Source organism: Lepidochelys kempii, chromosome 7, assembly GCF_965140265.1.
Source record: "Lepidochelys kempii isolate rLepKem1 chromosome 7, rLepKem1.hap2, whole genome shotgun sequence".
Classification (NCBI taxonomy): Eukaryota; Metazoa; Chordata; order Testudines; family Cheloniidae; genus Lepidochelys; species Lepidochelys kempii.
Genome location: NC_133262.1, coordinates 117,346,720 through 117,367,991, shown reverse-complemented (window position 1 = coordinate 117,367,991; position 21,272 = coordinate 117,346,720). Strand labels below are relative to the sequence as shown.

Genomic DNA, 21,272 nt, shown 5'->3' with positions numbered 1-21,272 from the left:
CTTTTGTCAGGAACCATTTCACCCTGGACAAGTGCTGTTTTCTATGGAATGACAGACAGATGCCTCATTACTCAGCCATCTCTCAGTCCAGCAGAACCAATGCCCCCTCTAATGACTGACGGGTGAAGGGGTCTTTGGGTAAAGTGCAGGCTGTTCTGGATCTCTGACATACATGCTGCTTTTTAAAACGGCTGTTTTATGGGGGGGAGTGGGGCTTTCCTCCTTGCACCAGATTACACTTCATTTTAGATTAAAGTCCTTCTGCAAGCAGCAAAATTTATACCCCTGCCACAAGTAGGATACATCTTAAACTAGGCAAAAGTTGCTTAGTTTTGCAATGGAGCATAATGAAATTGAAGCACTTTGTGTGTTTTCCTCTTCACTAATTTGTTTCCTTTTCAGCATTTTGTAGTAGTCCTTAGGCAGGGCCCAAGCATTGTGCATTTTCACTTTTCCAAACATCTCCAAGAGATTTTAACACTTTATTTAATAAAAGTTAAACATACAAAACTGAAATTAACACACTTTGTATTCATAAAAATCACTTTCTCCCATTAATAGGAAGAATCTTTTTCTATGCATGGATTCTACACTATCAGTTGCAGAGTTTAGCTTTAGTTGTGACTCAGGTAACTGATGGACATTTCCACCAATCAGTGCATTATCAATTGCTGACATGACCTGATCTAATTAACAAATTACAAAATGATCTACATTAACATAATATACAAGGGAAACATGGTCAAGATTAATGAACAAGAAATACACTTGAATTATTTAATGGAGGAAATAGCCAAAGTACTCCTGTTCATTAACTCAGCCCTAGATTTTACAAAAATAATATCTACAATGTATACAGGGCTATACATTAACTTTTTTTTTTTTTAAAAAAAAACACTTTACGGATTCAGAGGTGGTACCAGTACCGTAAGTGGGAGACACGTAACAGAGGGAAGCAATCATGTACAAAAGGCAAGAACTTTTACATGTGGTTTCCTGAATAAAATTAAAAGGGCTCACTGACAGCGTAGGGCTGAAATTACAATGAAGACTAGGGCCACAGCCAGGATTATAGCAAGGCAGAAACTTCAGACTAGCCTTTACTCATTTCCAACTAATTAAATAGGATCCAGGCATTCTTATCTAATGTGCTTCAGTTCTGTTCAAATGGATGGGAAAAAAAAAACCCACACAGGCTGCTCAACAAGTTGGAATTTACTGTACAGTTGTCAAGTCCCATAACCAGCCCATGGAACCCAGCAGTGCAAGGTGTAGAAGGGTTGAGAACATGCTTTTCAGATCATATGATTTAAATTTTCCCAACACTTAAATCTTCACTTTTAAAGTGCAGTTTTATTCTGAAATTTGACTCTCTAAAAATGTCATCTTATGGTTCCCTGGTTGTGTCTCAGCGACTTCCAGTTTAAATGTGCTCAGTATACATGTAAGGAGATTCCTCCCTGTAATTTCCAGCCCTGCAAATTCAGTCTGGAATCTCAAAGTGAAGTTGCATTCTTTCTAGCACATGAATCATCACACTACTCATCTATTCTGTGGGCCACATTCTGCCCTCAGTTACACGCTGACTGTCTTCAGTGAGATTGTAAGGGAGTAACTTAGAATTTTATTAACAATTCCATTTTATATACAAGCTAGGATGGAATCCAGCTAACTTTCCCAGAGCTGTACTGGCTCTGTAGTGCTAGTGTAGTTTGTCACTAAAGCAAGGAGATAGGACTGTGAATACAGAGGGAATGAGAAGCTTTTAAAGGGGCCATTTTTACACAGTCATTTTTCTGACCGTACCCTTGCTAAAAATATGAATGGAAGATTCTGGAGACCAGCATTTCAGCATAACTGCTAACAGCAACTCATGAAAACATCTGGCTGCAGAATTTTGCTTTAAGATGACTATATAAAAAGTTTAGTAATGATGAAGGGAGTCAACTGAATAGCTGTAGATTTCTTTAAGGCTCACATCAGCTGAAGCCAAGTGATGGTGACAAAATGAACTATTCACTACATGCCAACAAATAATTTACTTTTAGAAAAATATAATGATAAAAAGATAAGTGTAAAGCCCTGCAGAGATGAAGTTTAGCCTTTCCCCTCTCTTACTGAGGCATCAAATGCCTGACATTATATTTAGAGGTATCTTGATATTGTGTCATGGGTTTGTCTGCAATTCCACATGTTCCAACCCCGACTTTGCCAGTCACGCTCTCAGGGGAAGCAAAAATACTCCTCTTTACCTGAGAAGGAAACAAAAACACCATTCCTGATTAGTCAGTTCAAGACAGTTTGCTACCTGTGAAGACATGAGTACTGATTAGTCAGTTCTCTAATTCTACAATCAATCCTCAACACCCTACTTTACAGACAGGCAAACTGACACATTAATGTACTTACCCAAGGGCACAGGAGGAGTAAGTGGCAGAGACAATGTTAGAACAGAATTTCCTGGCACCCAGCCCTGTGCTCTAATCATGCCTCTTTGTGAGCACTGACAGCCAATGTTCATCAATAAAAGCCACCTTCCCTATCATAAGACTGTTTTCTGGTAAGTGCTCAAAAGGACTGACGTTTTAGCAGTCCTACACTGCCCCTGGGAGAGTGGGAGGAAACCGAGTGGGCAGCAATACAGCAACACTTCAGTCTCCCCACCACCTCCTCTGAAATACGGCTACTCTACCAGACATGGGAAATGGCTCCAAGCTGGCCACACACCAGACTTTCAGGATCTCAGCTCCAGTGGACCCCAATCCTCCCAGTCTGTGCTGCCCTCAACAGTGGGCCCAATGCTCCAGCCTGGCTAAGTGCAAGCTTGGTTTCAAGAGGGAAAACACCTCACCATGCTAAACCAAGGCCAATCAGAAGGCTTTATTATGCACTTGTATTGTATTTTTTAAAATTTCTTGTTATAAGTCATAATAGTGACTAGTAACAGCTTCCAATTCCTGTATACTATTGATGTAAGTCACAGACACAAGTACCTCACCTATAGATAAATCCCAGCACACACCTGTGCATAGGTCGTCTTATAGATCTAGGCTGTGGCAAGAATTCTTTTCCCTGAATAACTTTGACAGAATGTGCATCGCTGTATTTCTATACAATGGCTAACATTACCATTGACAAAGCTAATAGTAGTGAGCTCTCTGTACAATGGCATGAATGTATATTAGTAAAAACCAAAATACACACCATTTGAGGAACAGTGCTGCCACCTTTCACTGGTATTTGTTCTATGCTTTTCCTTATCTCCTGCCCAGTTAGAACAGCCATGAAAAGCTAGGTATGCTGGGTGAATAAGAGATCCAATTACACACTTGCCAGCATTAAGGTCTCACAACAGGTTTCCCAATATATGGCATGATGTGGAGCAGTTTGGCTGCTCCTCCAAATGCAAACTTTTAGTTAATTTATACTAAAAAAATTTTTAAAGGCAACCCCAATTCTTGCATAAAAGTGACCAAGTTTCCCAACCTACACAAGCAAAGACCTAAGACTTACTTTTCATATTTAGGCATGATTACTCAGCCTATCTGCAGCATCAAGCTACCATGATTACTCAGCCTATCTACAGCATCTCACTCGGTTTTGCAGCTGGGCTGCCTCAGATTGTGAAGCATAGTCTGGGCATGGTATTTTTCCTGTAACTTGTAGGTCGGACTACCCCTTTTGCTAACTATTCACACACTGGCAGCATATACAAACCTGGCCTTTTTTGTTTTTAGAATAGGCTCTGTTGTTGAACTGTTGCCACTTGACTTTCTGGTCCTCTCGCTCCTGTTCAAGTTCTTTGATTCTCTGGGCTTTTTTCAAAGCTTTCTTCTTTTTATATTCTCGTTGCTGCGCAATCATCTCTTTTCTGTAGGAAGGAAGGGTAGCCCATGATTATGTTTGTGACTACATTTCCTCTCAATAAAGCACTCTGAGGTACACTAAGTACCAAGAAAGAAACTAAATATAACTATTGTAAGCCATCAGGACTCTCAAATGAATGATTACACAACCAAGTCAGGACTATGTGCGCTTATGAAGAATACTGACAAACCTCCCCAAACAAACTGTACTCCATAAATGCAAAAGCAAAGCTATGAAGTTAGTTATGTGTAACACATGGGTACCATGGTGTGATAAGATCATCTTAAGCCTAGTTTCATCTGTTGCCTGTACAGAACAGATTCATTCTCTGATTCTAGAAAGAACATTAAGTCATTTCTTCTGTAAGACAGTCTATCAATTGAGAGGTTTCAGAGTAGCAGCTGTGTTAGTCTGTATTTGCGAAAAGAAAAGGAGTACTTGTGGCACCTTAGAGATGAACAAATTTATTAGAGCATAAGCTTTTGTGAGCTAAATTTGTTAGTCTCTAAGATGCCACAAGTACTCTTTTTCTTTTAACAATTGAGAATATCATTACAGCATTACACACCTGTAACATTTATCATGCAGAATCAGGAGCAATAAAAATGCTTCAAGCAGGCCATTTCAAATAGAGCAACCCTCAGAGCTGGCACAGATGACAAATTCCCAGTTTCACAAATTCTCAAATGGCCCTTTCAAATATAATCAAATAACATTTCTGAATGTACATGGCTCTTTTCCAACACGGGCCAAATCTCACCATGGTGATCTGCCTGATCTAGGACTCCTGCACTGATCAGGTAATCAGCAGCAACTGTGGTGGGGATTAGGCACAGGGAAAGGGAGAAATGGTCTGAAGCATATCATCCCCTCCACTAGCCTCTTGGAATCTGCAAAGAACTTGATAAAACCCAAATTTGTATGGCCTTTTCTGCAGAAGCTTTATTTAATGCTGTGGAACCCCTTTTGACATGGAAAGGGGGGTTGCAAGAACGGTAGACTGAGGAGAGGAGGGCAAAATGGCTCTAACGAAGCCATAATGCCAGGAACCAAAGGAAGGGACATGAGTGCTGGGGAGCTAGGATAGAGGCACAAGTCCTCCATACCAATGTGGATCAGAGGGGATCTGTATGTGACAGGAACCACATGCCATGCTTCTTCCAAAAGGGGAGGGATTAAGCGCGCGCGCACACACCTGCCACTCCCTCCCCTCAAGGATCATATTAGTGTCCCCAGTTCGGTAAGGCAGAGTGAGTACCCATCCTATGAGTTTCTCCTACAACCTACCGTAGGCTGGAGGAAGGACGCAAGAGCTGCTCCAGTACTTGGGTCTCCAAATAGACTGGTTCCCAAGATGTAACCCCTCTACATTTTGGTTTCTTATCAGGAAGCTGTGAATCAGGAACCTCTTGGTGCTAGCTGGCAGAGGGCACAGAGGGTGCCTAGAGTTTTACAGGGATCTCCTGGGTCAGATACATGCACAATAATTCACTATAAGGTGGCATGCAAAGTCTCTACCAAGAGCCAGTAGCCCACTGGCCATCATAAACACTGCGAAACATGTGTACAGATAATATTTGAAGTGTTGTGTGTCTGTGCTGAGAATTATGTTCTTAAAGCAGGTAATCAGAAGGTGACATGTCTTGGACAGGTTCCTTTCAAGCAGGAAGAAACAGACACTTAACTTTCTGTCTGGTCACATGTGTATTAGGCATTGTATGTCTCACAATGGATGCCTGTTTCAATACTGAGCCAAGTTAATCAAGCGACTGCAAAATCTTGGAGAGGAAATTTACAGGAAGGAATAAACAGCAGGTGTGAGTATATCCTGGGGTATATCTGGGGGTGCAGAGGTACAGCCTGGATCCTTCACTGAGAAAGCAAGCTAGCCGCATGTTTATCTTATGAACAAAGGGTCAGACCCAAACCTGCTGTAAAGTGCTGGAAGGACTTTGGGTGAGCACTGATCTATAAGACAGGAAAGTATCTAGTTATGCCTAGGTTCTAGAATTTTTGTTATGATTGTATGGTATATTTAACCATTTGTTTCCAATACCTTACTTGCTACCACCTGGATCTCTCTACTTTGTTAAATAAACTGTGACTTGTTTTTACTATAAACATATCTAAGTACTGACAGGTTTCAGAGTAGCAGCCGTGTTAGTCTGTATCTGCAAAAAGAACAGGAGTACTTGGGGCACCTTAGAAACTAACAAATTTATTAGAGCATAAGCTTTCGTGGGCTACAGCCCACTTCATCGGATGCATAGAATGGAACATATAGTAAGAAGAAATATATATACATGCAGATAAGCTGGAAGTTGCCATAGAAACTGTGAGAGGCTAATTAGTTAAGATGAGCTACAGCTCACAGTTTGTATGGCAACTTCCAACTTATCTGTATGTATATATATATATATATATATATATATATATATATATATTTCTTCTTATTATGTGTTCCATTCTATGCATCGGATGAAGTGGGCTGTAGCCCACGAAAGCTTATGCTCTAATAAATTTGTATATCTAAGTGCTGTGTTTTAAACAGAACGATAATCTGAGGTGTAGTAAATTGGGGTGCACTGCTTCTTTGGCAGTAGCAAACCTGTGAATACTGTCAGCACCCACTGGAACAGGGACAGGACACTCCAGGGAGATGCTTGAAGGCAGGAATATGCCTAGTACTAACCTGAAGCAAGAGGACCTGCTGAGGTTAAGAGGGGAGTGCTTGTGTTGCCCGTGGCCAGTGAAGTCAGGGAGCTGACCTATGGCAGGCACAGACCAGGCTTCCTCACGCTAAGGGCAGTGAGGTGCCTCACAACCCTGGGTACTCCCACAAAGAGTCAAAGAAGCTTCACCTGTTGAAGATATTTTTTCATTCTCCAAACGAAAACTTGTCTATGCAGCACTTACAATTTCAAGCAGGAGCTCTGAAAAGCTTCTGCTAGATTACAGGCATCTACCACTTCTTTAATCAGTAATTTATAATATACTCACTATTTCACCACACACACAAGTCTCTATCTTCTCCTGAAACATAAACTGTAAGCATCATCTCCATCTTGCGTTACTCTTTACCTGATCATGATTTGGAACCTACATTGTTTAGAACTGGCCTCTTTGCTGGCAATGAAAGTATTCTACTTTTCTCTCTCACATTAATATCCTGGATAAATATGACAGCAGAACTGGTCTAAGAGTGAGATGCTAACAGGCTGTTTTACCAGAGCGCGTTTCCTTAAGCAAATTCCATCCATCCATCCACCACACGAACGCAACATGCTTGGCTGGCCTATGTTCTTTGTTAGAGTACACATCTAAAGTTATACAAGTCACTTACTTGGACATGGGTTTGTTGCCACTGTCCTCTTTTGCCTTTCTTCCCTCTTCTACAGGTTTGAGGTTGAGCAGAGGCGTGACTTCAGCATTGCCATATCCAGCAAATGTGATTGCAGCAGTACCATTCTCCTCATCTATCTCTTCAATCTCAGCTTCATAACACCTGTAAAGATATCATGGCTGTAAGCATGTGAGTAATGGTTTAATACTCAGCCCTACAACACCTACCCTGTTATTCAGCTACTAACATTAAGTTAAGTACTTGCTACCAATCTGCTTAAATTAAGTACTTGCTACCAATCTGCTTCGTTTTTTGGGACAAAATACAAATCAAGCCAAGAAGTTAATGTTCTTTAAGAACCTAAGTACATCAATCCTGCACAAGAGCTTAACCTCACTAGCTGATCAAGGAGCCAGTGACAATTTTAAGGCCCAAGAGCTATTTAGACTAGAAACAAATGTCTCGTGCAACTGCAAAGTTAAGAATCTCACTTTTTTCCCTAGTTGGTAGGTCATGCAGTATTAGATTTTAAAACTATGGCATTCTAGATAACACAGATTAGAGCTAGTCAGGAATTTTCTGACTGAATGCTCTTCCACCAGAAAATGCTGAATTGTTGAAACTAAAACTGTTCACAGGAAAGAGCTAGTTTTGAATTTGACAAATCTTCTGATTCAAATTGAAAAAAGAAAAAGTTTCAAAATTGTTTAAACATCCTGTTTTGTCATTTTCTAGTTCAAAACAACTTTTTCTTTCGAACCTGTAGTTAATTTATACTAAAAATTTTTTAAAAGGCCATACTAATTCTTTTTGGATCACCTGTTTACAAAGGTTTTGAGACTGACTTTTTGTTTCAATTTGGGATGGGGAAAAAACTTGAAGCCTCTAAATCTCCCTCCCAGCTCTGCTACAGAGGCATGAGACTACACTTACAGATATAATTCCAATTAACACCTGCCTACGTCGTTTTGATATAGTCACCATCTTGACAAACACTTGAATTGAGTTAAATACCAATGCTTTATACTGTATGAAAACTGAGGGAAGCCCCAGCTTTTGTGTGGTAGGAAGCATTAATCTCTAGCTAGCACTTCTTGAGACACTGGCTGCTTAAATCATGTTGTAGCTTCAGTGGAAAGAAACAAGATAGTAATCCAAGTGAGTAAGGTCCAATACCACTTGGCGTGCCAGAACTAGAAACATCTAAGTGGACCAGTACAAATACTTTCAGATCCAACAAACTTTTCATTGTGATCACTGGTTTAGGACCAGAGCTTAGGACCCAGTAGTGACCTAAGAATTTAAAAAATGTAACGTTTATGATCTCAGGTGAGAAAATATTTCAGCCATCAATGCCTAGGAACAGAAGAAGTGTTTTCATTTTTGAAAAGTTTATTTTCTATATGAAAATATCAATAATTGTGCATCAGTGCATATATTTGGTTTTCACTACATTAGCAGCTCCATTGTACAAGGATTCAACTCTTTTCTAAGAGAAGGAAACAGGATGTTTACTCAATCTGAACAGTTTGATTAGAAAAAATTCAAAAATGCTTCTATGTTACAAAAGAAAGGATAAACTATCATTTTGAAAATAAATATCTTTGTATTTCAAAGACTACAAGATCAGACTAAATTGAAGCAACCCCAGAAACTCTCAATAGCATTAGCTGAGGGAGTCAAAACCAACTATTTTGGTACAGCATCTCCAGAGCATGGTACAGCCAAGTATCAAGCCCCTAAAGACAGAGTAATCTTGATAGAATAGAACTACAGTTCCTTTACAGCAGGGGTTGGCAACCTATGGCACGCATGTCAAAGACGGCAGGCGAGCCGATTTTTAATGGCATGCTGCTGCCTGCTGAGTCCCAGCCACCGGCCCCACTCAGCCCGCTGCCGAACCCACGCTGGGACCCCAGCAGGCAGCAGCGTGCCATTAAAAATCCTACCCGTCCCGGTCCACTTTTCTCTGCGCCCCCCCAGGCTGCTGCTCCAGAGCAAGCAAGCTCCCCCCCTCTCCTGCCTCTTCCCCCAGTGTCCTCTCCCTCCCCATTGCCGATCAGCTGATGGCCTTTGGAAGGGAGGGGGAGAATCAGAGCAGTGCTCACTGCTCTGGGGAAGAGGTGGAGATGGGGCCTTAGGGAAGGGGGGGTGGAATCAGGGCATATCCCCTCCAGCCCCCTGCCATGAGCCTCTCTGGGCAGGGGGCTGGGAGCACCCCCCATGACCCCAGCCCACAGCCCCAGCCCTCTGCCCTGATCCCTGCACCCCCCACACACACCCAGCCCTCTGCCCCGACCCCTGCACCGCCCACACACACCCAGCCCCCTGCCCCGACCCCTGCACCCCCCACACACACCCAGCCCCCTGCCCCGACCCCTGCACCCCCCCCACACACCCCTGCATCCCCCCACGACCCTAGCCCTGACTCCAGTACCCCCACACATACCCAGCCCCCCAACACCCCATGCCCTGACTTCTGCACCCCCCTCACATGCCTCCAGCCCTGACTCCTGCACCCCACACACATACCCAGCCCCCTCACACCCCATGTCCTGACTCTTGCACCCCCCACATTCCCACCCTCAACCTGAGCACCAAACGGGAGCTCCTGTACGCCCCCACACCCCTCATTCCCACCTGCACCCCTCGCACCAAATGGGAGCTGCCCAGGTAAGCACTCCACACCCAAACCCCAACCCTGAGCCCCCTCCCTCATTCTAGCTCCTACCCAGACCCTACACCCCAACCCCCAGCCTGCTCCTTCACCCACAGGGAGAGCCCTGTGCTCAGTGCACTCCCACCCTCAGCTCAGTCCAGAGAAAGAGGAAGAGAATGGGCTAGAACCAGGGAGAAGGCAGGTACCCACTATGTCAGCAGGGCCGGGATCCCAGACCAGCAGTGGGCTGAGCGGGGCCGGCAGCCGGGACCCTGGCTGGCAGGAGCCGGTGGACTGAACCCCAAACTGGCAGTGGGCTGAACCCCAAACTGGCAGTGGGCTGAGTGGCAGCAGGCTGAGCGGCAGCAGGCTGAGCGGCTCAGCCCACTGCCACTCTGGGGTCCCGGCTGTCAGCCCCGCTCAGCCCACTGCCGGTCTGGGGTTCTGGCTGCCTGCCCCTTGCTAGCCAGGGTCCCGGCCGCAGGCCCCACTCAGCCCGCTGCCGGCCTAGGTGAACGGAACCCCAGGCCGGCAACAGGCTGAGTGGGCCGGCGGCATAAGATCAGCATTTTAATTTAATTTTAAATGAAGCTGCTTAAGCATTTTGAAAATCTTGTTTACCTTACATATGACAATAGTTTAGTTATATAATATACAGACTTATAGAGAGACCTTCTAAAAAATGTTAAAATGTGTTACTGGCATGCGAAACCTTAAATTAAAGTGAATAAATGAAGACTCGGCACACCACTTCTGAAAGGTTGCCGACCCCTGCTTTACAGTCAAATGATGACAGGTTTCAGAGTAACAGCCGTGTTAGTCTGTATTCGCAAAAAGGAGTACTTGTGGCACCTTAGAGACTAACCAATTTATTTGAGCATGAGCTTTCGTGAGCTACAGCTTACTTCATCGGATGCACGGCATGCATCCGATGAAGTGAGCTGTAGCTCACGAAAGCTCATGCTCAAATAAATTGGTTAGTCTCTAAGGTGCCACAAGTACTCCTTTTCTTTTAGTCAAATGATGGTGTTCCAAATTAAATGCACAGACTTAAATCTCTCAGTCATTTTTCATGACAGTGAGTAAATGTAAAATATATTAACAGAATGGCAATTACATACCCCGGGTACATTTGATAGGCACTACACTAAATGATTATAATTAGTTTATGAAAGTGTAAGGTTTTTTAAAAGTTGTATATATTATATTTCTTTTAAGGGCGGTGACAAGAAAAGGTGTTTTCAGAATCACCGAATGTCAAATTCGTTTGGTCTATAATATTGAACTTCACTAAAAGGAAATACAATGGTTACTTAATTTCTCTTAGCTATTTTTTGTTAGAATTACTCAAATGGGGTAGTTCAAGCTGAATGAAAATCTCTTACCATTGTACTGTATTATTTCATGTAACAGTTAGAGAAGTTTGTTTTCTACACTTACTGTCCATCTTCACTCCATATTGCCATACATTTATCCCCAACCTTCCAGGAGTGACTGGGTAGGGCAGAAGCAGAACTATCAGAACTTGCAAGGGCTTCCGAAGGTTGTGTTGAAAGGAGATCTTTGGTTAATTCTATAACTTCCTGGAAAAGGAAGAGGCAAAAAATACACTTTCAAACACCATTACTGTGCTTTATTTTTTCCCCAAGTTGACAGATCTATTTTGTAGTAGTTATTGTATTAAACGTATATCTGATGTAAAGCAGACTGCTGGCTATTTACCACTAATTACAATGTATTAGCCTTCGACATCACAGATGTAGAAGAAAGCGATGTATGACTGTATGCTATATTGAAATGAGGCCACCTCTTCACCCTGGGTCAACTCTGAAAATGCCCCAATGTTTCCTTTTCACAGCAATTCTTTCTAGCTGAACTGCTTTTGCATAGGCTCAGAGACATAGCCAGCTATTCATGTGGAAACAATCCTTGATGCGACTCTTTGCACGTGTGCTGCACATGATTCTCAATTTCTGTCTGAAGAGCACATCGCAGCAACGGGGAGTAAGCCAGTATTACATTCACTGCTCATAAGGAAGACAAGGGCTAAATTGATTCAAATAAACTTTAAGATAGATAACTGTGAATATTTTGCTTTTCCACCTCAACTGCAGTTTATTTTTCATTAGGCGATTATTTTAAAAATGATTGGTTAGCCCAGAAATTACACATTTCTTAGTTTTAGAATACTGCATATAAAATAAGCGTACTAATGATAAGCACCTCTGAATGAGAGGTGCCATTTTTTCAGTTCCTTTGAAAAAGTGGGGACTGGTTGAGCTGAAGTATCCACAGAGATATTTTGGAGAGAGGAGTGACTCCTTTTTGAGATCCCAGTTTAGGAAAGTATCCCATTTCAGGAAAGCACTTAGGAACATGCTTAATTGCCTTCCCGAACAAAGATGGGCTTAATTATGCACTTAAGCACTTTCCTGAATCAGGGCCTCAAAGTGCGGGGCCAGAACCACCTCATTAACCTGACAGAATGACCGGAACAAGACAAATGGCAGAGGAAAATATATCTTTTTTCTATTAATTGATTTTTAGTGCCTTTAGACACTACAGAGTGAAGTCTTATTTATTCATAGAGCAGATACAGCACAGTACACAGCAATGCAAGTCTCCAGCCAATGCCCTGCCACTGTGATTGGACTTGGAGGCACCACTTCTATGGGTAGGTGTTTAGTTCAGTCTCAGTGTTACCTATTTTAAAACAAAATAACTTCCCCAATTAGGTAGACACCATCTTTGTTGACTCGGGAGCCAAAATAGGTAGGCAAATTTCCAGGTTTTCTATCAACTTTGTAAGCCAGTGGAACAAAAAATACTTAGATGGTTTAGAGGGTCAGAATTTGAATGCATATTTTTCACCTTAATTAGGAAGATATTTAGTGTCTACTCCTTTTATTGCAATGTAGCAAATGCCAATTGAATCAGTGCTACTCTCTTACTTGCCAGTGTGAAGATTCTTGATCACTGCAACTGAAAAAATACGTAGTTCAACAGCCAGCAGATAAAAGCAAAACACAAGCACTTCCCTACGTGAGGAAAGGCAACTCCACAATTCATACACAAGAAATGGTGTCAGCCCTTACAATATCACAATATTTTTATCTGATGCAAGTCACAAAATTAAGGGCAAATTTTTCAATTAAGGAGATTACAGACATTCTGCATTTCCCCCCACTATAACCCTCTCCTCTCCACAGATTTGCCCCACAACACGTTAGGTCTATGCTGCTGCTCCCACAAATAACACTGCCCAGAGGCAAGGCCAGCAGCAGGGTGAACTGGGAGCGATTCTAATCAGGTTTGCCGGGGCAGAAACGGAACATGCTGGTCCAGCACAGGCACAGGCGTTCTTTGCAACTGCTGGCTGTGGGGTGATTTGAATAAAGAAACTGTACTGGTGATGAGGAACATCCTTTTTCAAAATGGATGCCCGTGGTAGCTCATGAAACAATACAAAGCATGAAGATTCAACGTTCCTGACGCCACCGTTTTCCTTAGTCAAGATCCAAGATGACAAGTACTATTGGTAAGTGGTACACCCTAAAGAAGATTTGAAAGGCCCCAAAAAGAAAACTCTACAGTCTTGACAGACTCCCCCATCCCACTTTTCTTAATAAATGGAATCAACAAGTATCTAGACAGTGGGACAGGAAGGCTGTGGGACCCAGCAGGGTTCCTCTCTCAGCTCAGCAGAGATGAGAGAGAACAGCTGGAGCCTGATTCATTAAACCTCATTGATAAAGTAAGGGCCTATAAAGAGAAGGAAAGCTCAAGGCAGAGGGAAGGCTACTCTTCATTCCTCCAGAAGTTTGAGGATTCTACTCAGGTAATTCCCAGAGACCAACCCCATAAAGCATATGTTTAGTTTTCTTATATGTACTTTTGTTTGAGTACCTAGCACAGAGGCACAAAGGGCCTGACAACTGGATTCTCTTTTGTTTGTTGATATCTGAACCAATCAATCAGACCTCCCTAACAAGGAGGTTTGGGGTTTGTTTTTGCTTTAGAAAACCCTCTGATGATTTTGTGGCAGGGACTGGAACAGAGGATATGGCCACAGTCTACCTTTACTATAATCTTTATTTTGCAGAATATTGCATATGGGTCAACACTGATTTTGATATTTAGAATATTTCATTTGAGGGAGCTCCTTAGAGTACATACCATTAATTACTTTTCCTTCCCCAGGTCTGAGTTCTAACACTGCTCCTTCACTCACAGAGCGGGTGGTAGTAGCAGTAATCTGCAAATCCAGGAAGCATCATGGCTTGTGATATGTGTATCAGCAGGTCAAATAGAGTACAGCTGTGCACTGATTACCTGAAGGTAAGCGTTTCAGATATACAGAAACCACTGTAATTTTGAGACAGTTGACTTACTCCTGCCTCCTTCATAAGTCGTTTATCTATTAAAATAGTTTATTGTAGAACTAGAGTGAATATGCACCCAGATTACTCAATCAACAATTCACTGACTTTACCAGTTGTTTAAAGGGTAGGCTATAAACAAACTTGTAGTAAAAATCTTATTTTGCCTACGTATCTTAATACTAGACACAGATAGTGGACAGAAATTTGAACCATACACACCATATCTTGAATTGGTTAGGGATCCAATACATCTGTTTTGTTGTTCTAACATACAGTATACTATAGAGCTAGTGAGAACACAACTGGGGTATTGCACATAGTAGGAGGGCATCACATTACAGTAACAGCTGAGGAACTGGAAGGTGCAGAAAAGCGCCATTAGGTTTATGCAGAGTTTCACGGATTAGGGAAACTAGATTTGTAGAAATAAGGGAATGGGAGAAAAAGAAAACTATCCCATAAAACTCTTAAAGCAGTAAGTTGAAAAAACATGAGGGCACCAACTGAAACTAACAGAACAGGCATTGAAGGAGATTGAAAACAAGAAGTTTATTTAAGCAGAAAATAACGTGGTACACACTACCAAAGCAGGAAGAGAAGCTGCAACTGTCTCATGTATTCAGACATCACACTGCATTTATGGGGGATGAGGGGGTGGCTCTGCACTCTAGATAGACTAGCTCATGAACTACAGTAAAATAACACTACAGAAATCTTTAAAGGCTGAATGGCTCATGTTTAAAGCAAGATTTGTGGGGAAGAGTTAGAATGTGTTCTTAATGCCTACCATAGCAAAACTGCTAATTAAGGTAGCCACATGCAGCCAAATAAGCTATACAGTGTGACTTGCTGCCACCTTCCTATGACATGGAGATGCAACCTGTGGAGACTACAGGTCCCAGCATGCAAAGATCCATCCTTATGAGAGTGGCTTTTCACACAAGTCAAGATGGAGCTCTGTATTGTGGAGTGCATAGTTACACCATGTTAAAGAGGAGGCTGGCTGCAATCCACTCTAGTTCATGCAAGTTAGATTTGATCCTTGGTTGCATAGGTACCTTGCTAGAAGTCCCTCAGTAAAGTAAAAGATGGGGAGCCCATTTTATATATGAAAATATCTTGGTCAAAGCTGAGCATGCTGTGTATGGTAATGATGGATGCAATACTGAGATAAAGGATTGTTTAAGATAATCTTTAGAATAAACAGGAAACAATTTAATTGACACAAAAAAAATAAAGTTGGATTTATTTTCCATTTTTAAAGGTGGAATGTATGAGTAGCAAACTTTTTGGAGCTGGGAATGCAAACATCTTCCCTGTTCTATGCAGAGAGCTTTTATTTAATTTTTTTTCCAAGTTGTCCTTTCACATCAGTGATTTCCACACATCAAAGCAGACCTTGTATTGGTATTAGAAATATGAGTTTTGCTCTGCATTTTAAAAATATACACATGCTTTTAAGAATGTGCAATTAAGTATATTCTGATTATACTACAACGTTCCCTGTGGACAAAAGACCTTTACATTTAAAAGAAAATCTAAAGCTTATTGATAGAAGACATTGATTTAGCTTGTTTTTGAGTTGTATTTTTATTGTTACCATTTCTTCAAGCAGCAGCAGCTACTGAATGCTGCAGTGGGTAATTTTATCTACTTAAGTTTTGTGAATAACAACTTGGCTGCTATAGTGCTCACTCGCTTGTGCGCTCTCTCTCTAGCAATAACATAGTAGTTTGCACCCATACCCTAACATTTAAGAAAACATTAAATACAGGCACAATTATGTGCCAATTTTGTTGCCTGAAGTGATAAAGGCCTTTTTAATCAAGTTGAAGGTGTTCATGTCATTGTCCAAAGTGGGTCTAATGAGGACTTTGAGTAGCTTTTATCTATCAACAAAAAGTAACTTATGAGATTAAGTCTAAACATATTCCAGGTGGTGGCACATTTAACACTGCATAACAAATCTGGCATTCCTTACATACCCAGAACTTCTATTAAAAAGTCAGTGAGAGGCTAAGGTGTGCCAGGATTTCAGACTTACGCTGTAAAAGTATTTCAGCTATCTTTATGGATGTGAAAACAACAAGGAGTCTGTTGGCACCATAAGACTAACAGATTTATTTGAGCATAAGCTTTCATGGGTAAAAAACCCATTTCTTCAGATGCTTATGCCCAAATAAATCTGTTAGTCTTTAAGGTGCCACCGGACTCCTCGTTGTTTTTGTGGATACAGACTACCACTGCTACCCCTCTGATACTTGATTTATAGATGTGATTGAACGTGTACATAATGAGTAAACCAAATCGGCATCAAATTAATTTCTCCATGTACATTTGTGTTGACTCAGTGCTCAGGATAGCCCAAATGCTGTGACAAATGGAAATAGCTACATAGTTTAAATGGAGCATGCAATGGCTTTATTTAAAAAATGCAGATGACATGAGTGGAGATTAGATTCAATTACAAGGTGATAAAATTTGATGCCTACAATTTACTGGTATTATTCTAATGCCACAAAAAGGCCAATGAAGAAGATTGGGAAAGGCTGTCTTTGCACAAATTTTTATAAAAAGTATAAAAATGTGTATAGTAAAAAAAGACTGTTTGCATATTTTTTTCATAGTTCTCTCTCCAACCCTTTGGAAGTTAAAACGGTTCTTTACACAAATTTTGTTCTTCCTTCAGCCTGCATGTGCAATGCAACAGTGTGGTCACTATCAACTTGAGCTAAGATATGAATTTTTCTTTAGCTGCTTTTTTTTTTTTTAAATGGAGGCAATATTTAAGTGTTTCAGCCAAAGACTTGCACATCTCAGATAAGAAGAACTCCTTTTTCTTCTTGATGGTGAGGTACTAACATCTTCTTTTAAAAACAAATCAAATAGCAGTGACTTTTTTTTTAAAAGCATATAAAACAACATGACTGTTTAATAAACTTAAAAAGACAGGCCAAACTTTGGCACTGCCTGCTATACCACTGTCCCTTCAAACAATCTGAGATCATAGAGCAAACCTTTAACTTACATTTTGCAATAACCCTGACAAGCATTTATTATTTTTTGAAGTGCAAATGCCCAGCAACAAGCTATGTCTCTGCTTGAGAGAAAGTGATGGCATTTTTGCTGACATTACTCAGGATAGAAAGATCTCAGTTTCTAATTCCCTCCATCCTCACCTGTAAGTCTTTTTTTAATTTTAGTAAGTCTTCATTTTCTCCATTCCCAGAAAGAGCGGCCTCAACTTGCTGGAGCTGAGCTTTGTAGCTAGCTAGTTGTTTTGCAAGATCTTCTGACATCTGTAAAAGAAGTAAATCTTAGAACAGAAAGTAGCAAAACTGCTTTGATAAACTGTTTTGTAGTGAAAATAAAATAGAACTTGTAACTGGTTAAAAAGATGTTACAGCTATCATAGATGACATCTAACATACTAATTTTTAGTATTCTGCTATTTCAGTGGATAACCACTCCTCCACTGTCATACTAATTCTGATCAACTCTGATCAAAACCAACAACAACAAAAAAAGCCTTGAAATAAGTAACTTACAAGTTGTGTGTATACAATAGTGGACACTATACAAATGAATAACACTATCTTTAACACTTAGCACATAAAGATTCATATCTTCAAAATATTCTGAGGTCCCAGACATTATAATTTTGCCTTTCCCCTTATAAACAGCATTATCTTCACATTCTCAGTTAGTCTCTTTAGATGTGTATACACCACTCTCACGTGACAATGAAATCAGCCTCACTCAATGTTCTATCATCTTGTTTTAAGCCACTTTTTAGATAATAAAACACACACTTCTTTTAAAGTTAATGTAATTTTAGCCTTTCCTTCTAATGTCTTCTGCATAGGGCATCACCTAATGGAGACAAAATTAGCCTTTTGTTAGGGATGGATTGGTGAAGCCTGTAAGCTCTTTGGGTCAGGGACAGTCTATTTGTTGTGTGCTTGTACAGCGTTCTATGACTAGAACTCCTAGGTGTCAGAATACAAAAAAATAAAATGGAGAGATGACTTACTAATTCATAAATTCAGAGCAGTGCAACTGTAATAGAAGGTGCCTTTCTCTACTTTCACAAGTAATAGTCATGCAGGACAGTTTACAGCATGCACCCCCTTCCCAACCCAGGGACTGGGCTTAGGGGCTGGGGGAAGAGGAAGTAAAGGGGAACTCCGAGCACAGGCAGTGGAGGGGGTGCGGGGGAAAGTTAAAGCTAGGCTCTGAGGAGAGGGGCGAAAGATGCGGGGGAGGGAGGGCTGGTGGGGCACAAGATGGGCGGGCTCGTCTATGGAAGGTGAATGGAGCAGACAGGAGCACGGAGGAGGAGGAGCTAGAGCCTTTGCAGGCGGGCAGGAGCACGCGGGGTGGGGCTAAGACCTGTGGGGGGGGGGAGAACAGGACGCGGGGGGGGGACTAGGGCCTGTGGGGGCTGACAGGACCGGGTGGAGGTGGGGCTAGGGCCTGTTGGGGCGGGTGGGGGAGAGAAAAGACAGGGCCGGGAGCTAAGGCCTATGGGGAATGGGGGCTGACAAGACCGGGGGTGTGTGTGGAGGTGGGGCTAGGGCCTGTTGGGGGGGGGGGGGGGAGAAACGACAGGACCGGGAGCTAAGGCCTATGGGGGCTGACAAGACCGAGGGGGGGGGTGGAGGTGGGGCTAGGGTCTGTTGGGGGAGGGGGGGAAGAAACGACAGGGCCGGGAGCTAAGGCCTATGGGGGCTGACAAGACCGAGGGGGGGGGGGTGGAGGTGGGGCTAGGGCCTGTTGGGGGGGGGGGGAAGAAACGACAGGGACGGGAGCTAAGGCCTATGGGGGCTGACAAGACCGAGGGGGGGGGTGGAGGTGGGGCTAGGGTCTGTTGGGGGAGGGGGGGAAGAAACGACAGGGCCGGGAGCTAAGGCCTAGGGGGGCTGACAAGACCGAGGGGGGGGGGGGTGGAGGTGGGGCTAGGGTCTGTTGGGGGAGGGGGGGAAGAAACGACAGGGCCGGGAGCTAAGGCCTAGGGGGGCTGACAAGACCGGGGGGGCGGTGGAGGTGGGGCTAGGGTCTGTTGGGGGGGCGGGGCTGAGGGAGAAGGAGGTGGTGGGCCTAGGCCAGAGGAATTCCGCGCCTGAGCGGGGGAGGGGGCCCCCGACCCAGCCTGCCAGGCGGGAGGAGAAGGGGTCGGGCCGGGGAGCCTCGGAGCAGCCTCCGGTGGGAGACGGGGCGGTGCCGGGGCTCGGCTCGGCCCCCCCGCCTGCGCGGGAAGGGTTAATAGCCGCTTCCTCTCACCTTGGTCGCGGGGGGGGATCCGCGCCGCGCTCGGTCCCGTCAGGCCTGGGCCGCTTCCTCCTCCCCGCGACACACGGAGCCAGGAGCCGCGGGCACCAACAATCGCGAGACTTGCGGGGGAGGGGGCGCGGAACGAGTCAGTCACGTGCCCGCCGCTGGTCAAAGGGCACGAGGCCGGGAGGGATGCGCTCTGGGTGGCCACGTGACGGTAGCGGGAGGGCAGCGGAGAGCGCGCGCGCGAGCTGGCTCATCCGGGTACCTTCAGGGCGTCGGCGGGTGAGGTGGAACGCCCCGCCCTCCGCTCCAGTGCAGCCCGGTGCGGGGAGGTGCCTCAGGGGCGCGTCCCCTCCGCGCTGTGGGGACTGAGGGAGAGACATGACGCCTGAGGGGCGCGTTGCGGGGCGGGTCTGTGCACGCCCTGGGCAGAGCTACGGTGTTGCAGCCATTAACTGCTGCCCCGCCCCTCTGCAAGGCAAGGGGAGCTGTTAACGTCTCTGCTTCCCAGCTGGGGAAACTGAGGCACGGAGCGGTTACGGCTAAGGTGGCCGCTCCTCTGTTTACCACCCTCGTGGACGTGCTGGGTCTTTCGGGAACGGCGTGACCCTGCCTTCGCCGGTGGGACCTGGGACTCACGGGTGCCTGGAAGGTCAGGCTGGGAGGAGGGCGGGGGGAACCCATTTTTAAGCGTGTGCGCCGCCCCCCCCCCCCCGTCCAAGGCTCAGTATGACGTTGCCTGCACGGTCACGCTGCTGGGGGTGGGGCGCTCTTCAAAAGGTCAGCCCCCGCCTGAGGCCGCCCAAAACCACGTCTGGTTTTGCCTGAGGAGGGACAAACCCGAGAAAAGCAGGATTGTCTAGGGGTTTAATAGCGAACAAGTGGTCTGCTTAGTTAAGGCCTAGGCTTTCCAAGCCACACACCCTAAATCTCTCCCTTCCCCACAACTTGAGGGGCTTTAGGTACCCCCGTTTGGAAAAAGAAAATGTTGGCTGAGGCGAGCCTGAAGAACAGCTCTGTGTAAGCTTGTCTCTTTCCCCAGCAGAATTTGGCTCAGTAAAAGATATGACCTAAGCAGCTCTTTTCAAACATTTAAAACTTTCTCCTCAATTGCCCGTGGGGCTGATGTTTATCATACAAGCAGAAACATTTTTTAAAACAAAGTTCCATAATATTCCATTCAGCTGTTACAGAGAGCGCCAAACCTGTGAAATTTTGCTAGATATTTTTTCATAGACAGCTTTGCTCACACAGCTCAGACTTTATTTTGTAAATTACGTTATCAAGTTTGAAGCATGTTACTACAGTGAAATGCATAAAGGAATTCGCTGTGTAAACTGTAACAGACCATTAGCTTTCAGAAGGAGAAAGCTAATCATATGTGGCTGCTTTTAAAAACATCATGGGTATGGTTCTCAGTGATATGTGCCTATATGTTTGCCTGCACACACCTACACAGATGGTCTAATAGCTGCATAACGTGCATGTGTACACATATTCAAAGCGCTATATACCTGATGCCATCACAGTGAAATATAATTATATATGGAAACTGAGGCACAGTTATGATTATTATTCCTGGGGCATCTATATATTTGACAAGAGCCATAATAGATAACTAAAGACAATCACTTTAGCAACAAGTTTACACTCTTATGCTCCTAACCATGCAATTTGATCTGAGCAGATTGATGTTTACACTGGCATGAAGTTCTGTTAAAGGCATTGGCTCCATATGGGCAGA

At 43.7% G+C, this 21,272-nt stretch overlaps 1 protein-coding gene across 3 annotated transcripts; it reads right to left on the bottom strand.

Moving 5' to 3' along the window:
- Window positions 1-468: 468 nt before the first annotated feature.
- Window positions 469-19,664, bottom strand: SMNDC1 (survival motor neuron domain containing 1). Of its 3 annotated transcripts, none has more exons than XM_073354400.1 (6): window positions 19,535-19,664; window positions 17,431-17,550; window positions 11,310-11,452; window positions 7,211-7,372; window positions 3,718-3,871; window positions 469-2,252 (listed from the first exon to the last, which is right to left on the bottom strand). In XM_073354400.1, exons 2-6 carry the CDS (start codon window positions 17,548-17,550, stop codon window positions 2,115-2,117), a joined length of 717 nt encoding a protein of 238 aa, XP_073210501.1. In that variant the 5' UTR covers window positions 19,535-19,664; the 3' UTR covers window positions 469-2,114. The 3 variants fall into 3 exon arrangements, with proteins under 3 accessions (XP_073210501.1, XP_073210502.1, XP_073210503.1); XM_073354401.1 differs by lacking the exon at window positions 19,535-19,664 and adding an exon at window positions 14,046-14,124 and having other exon boundaries at window positions 17,431-17,518; XM_073354402.1 differs by lacking the exon at window positions 469-2,252 and adding an exon at window positions 3,074-3,300 and having other exon boundaries at window positions 19,535-19,663.
- Between the last annotated feature and the right edge of the window lie 1,608 nt (window positions 19,665-21,272).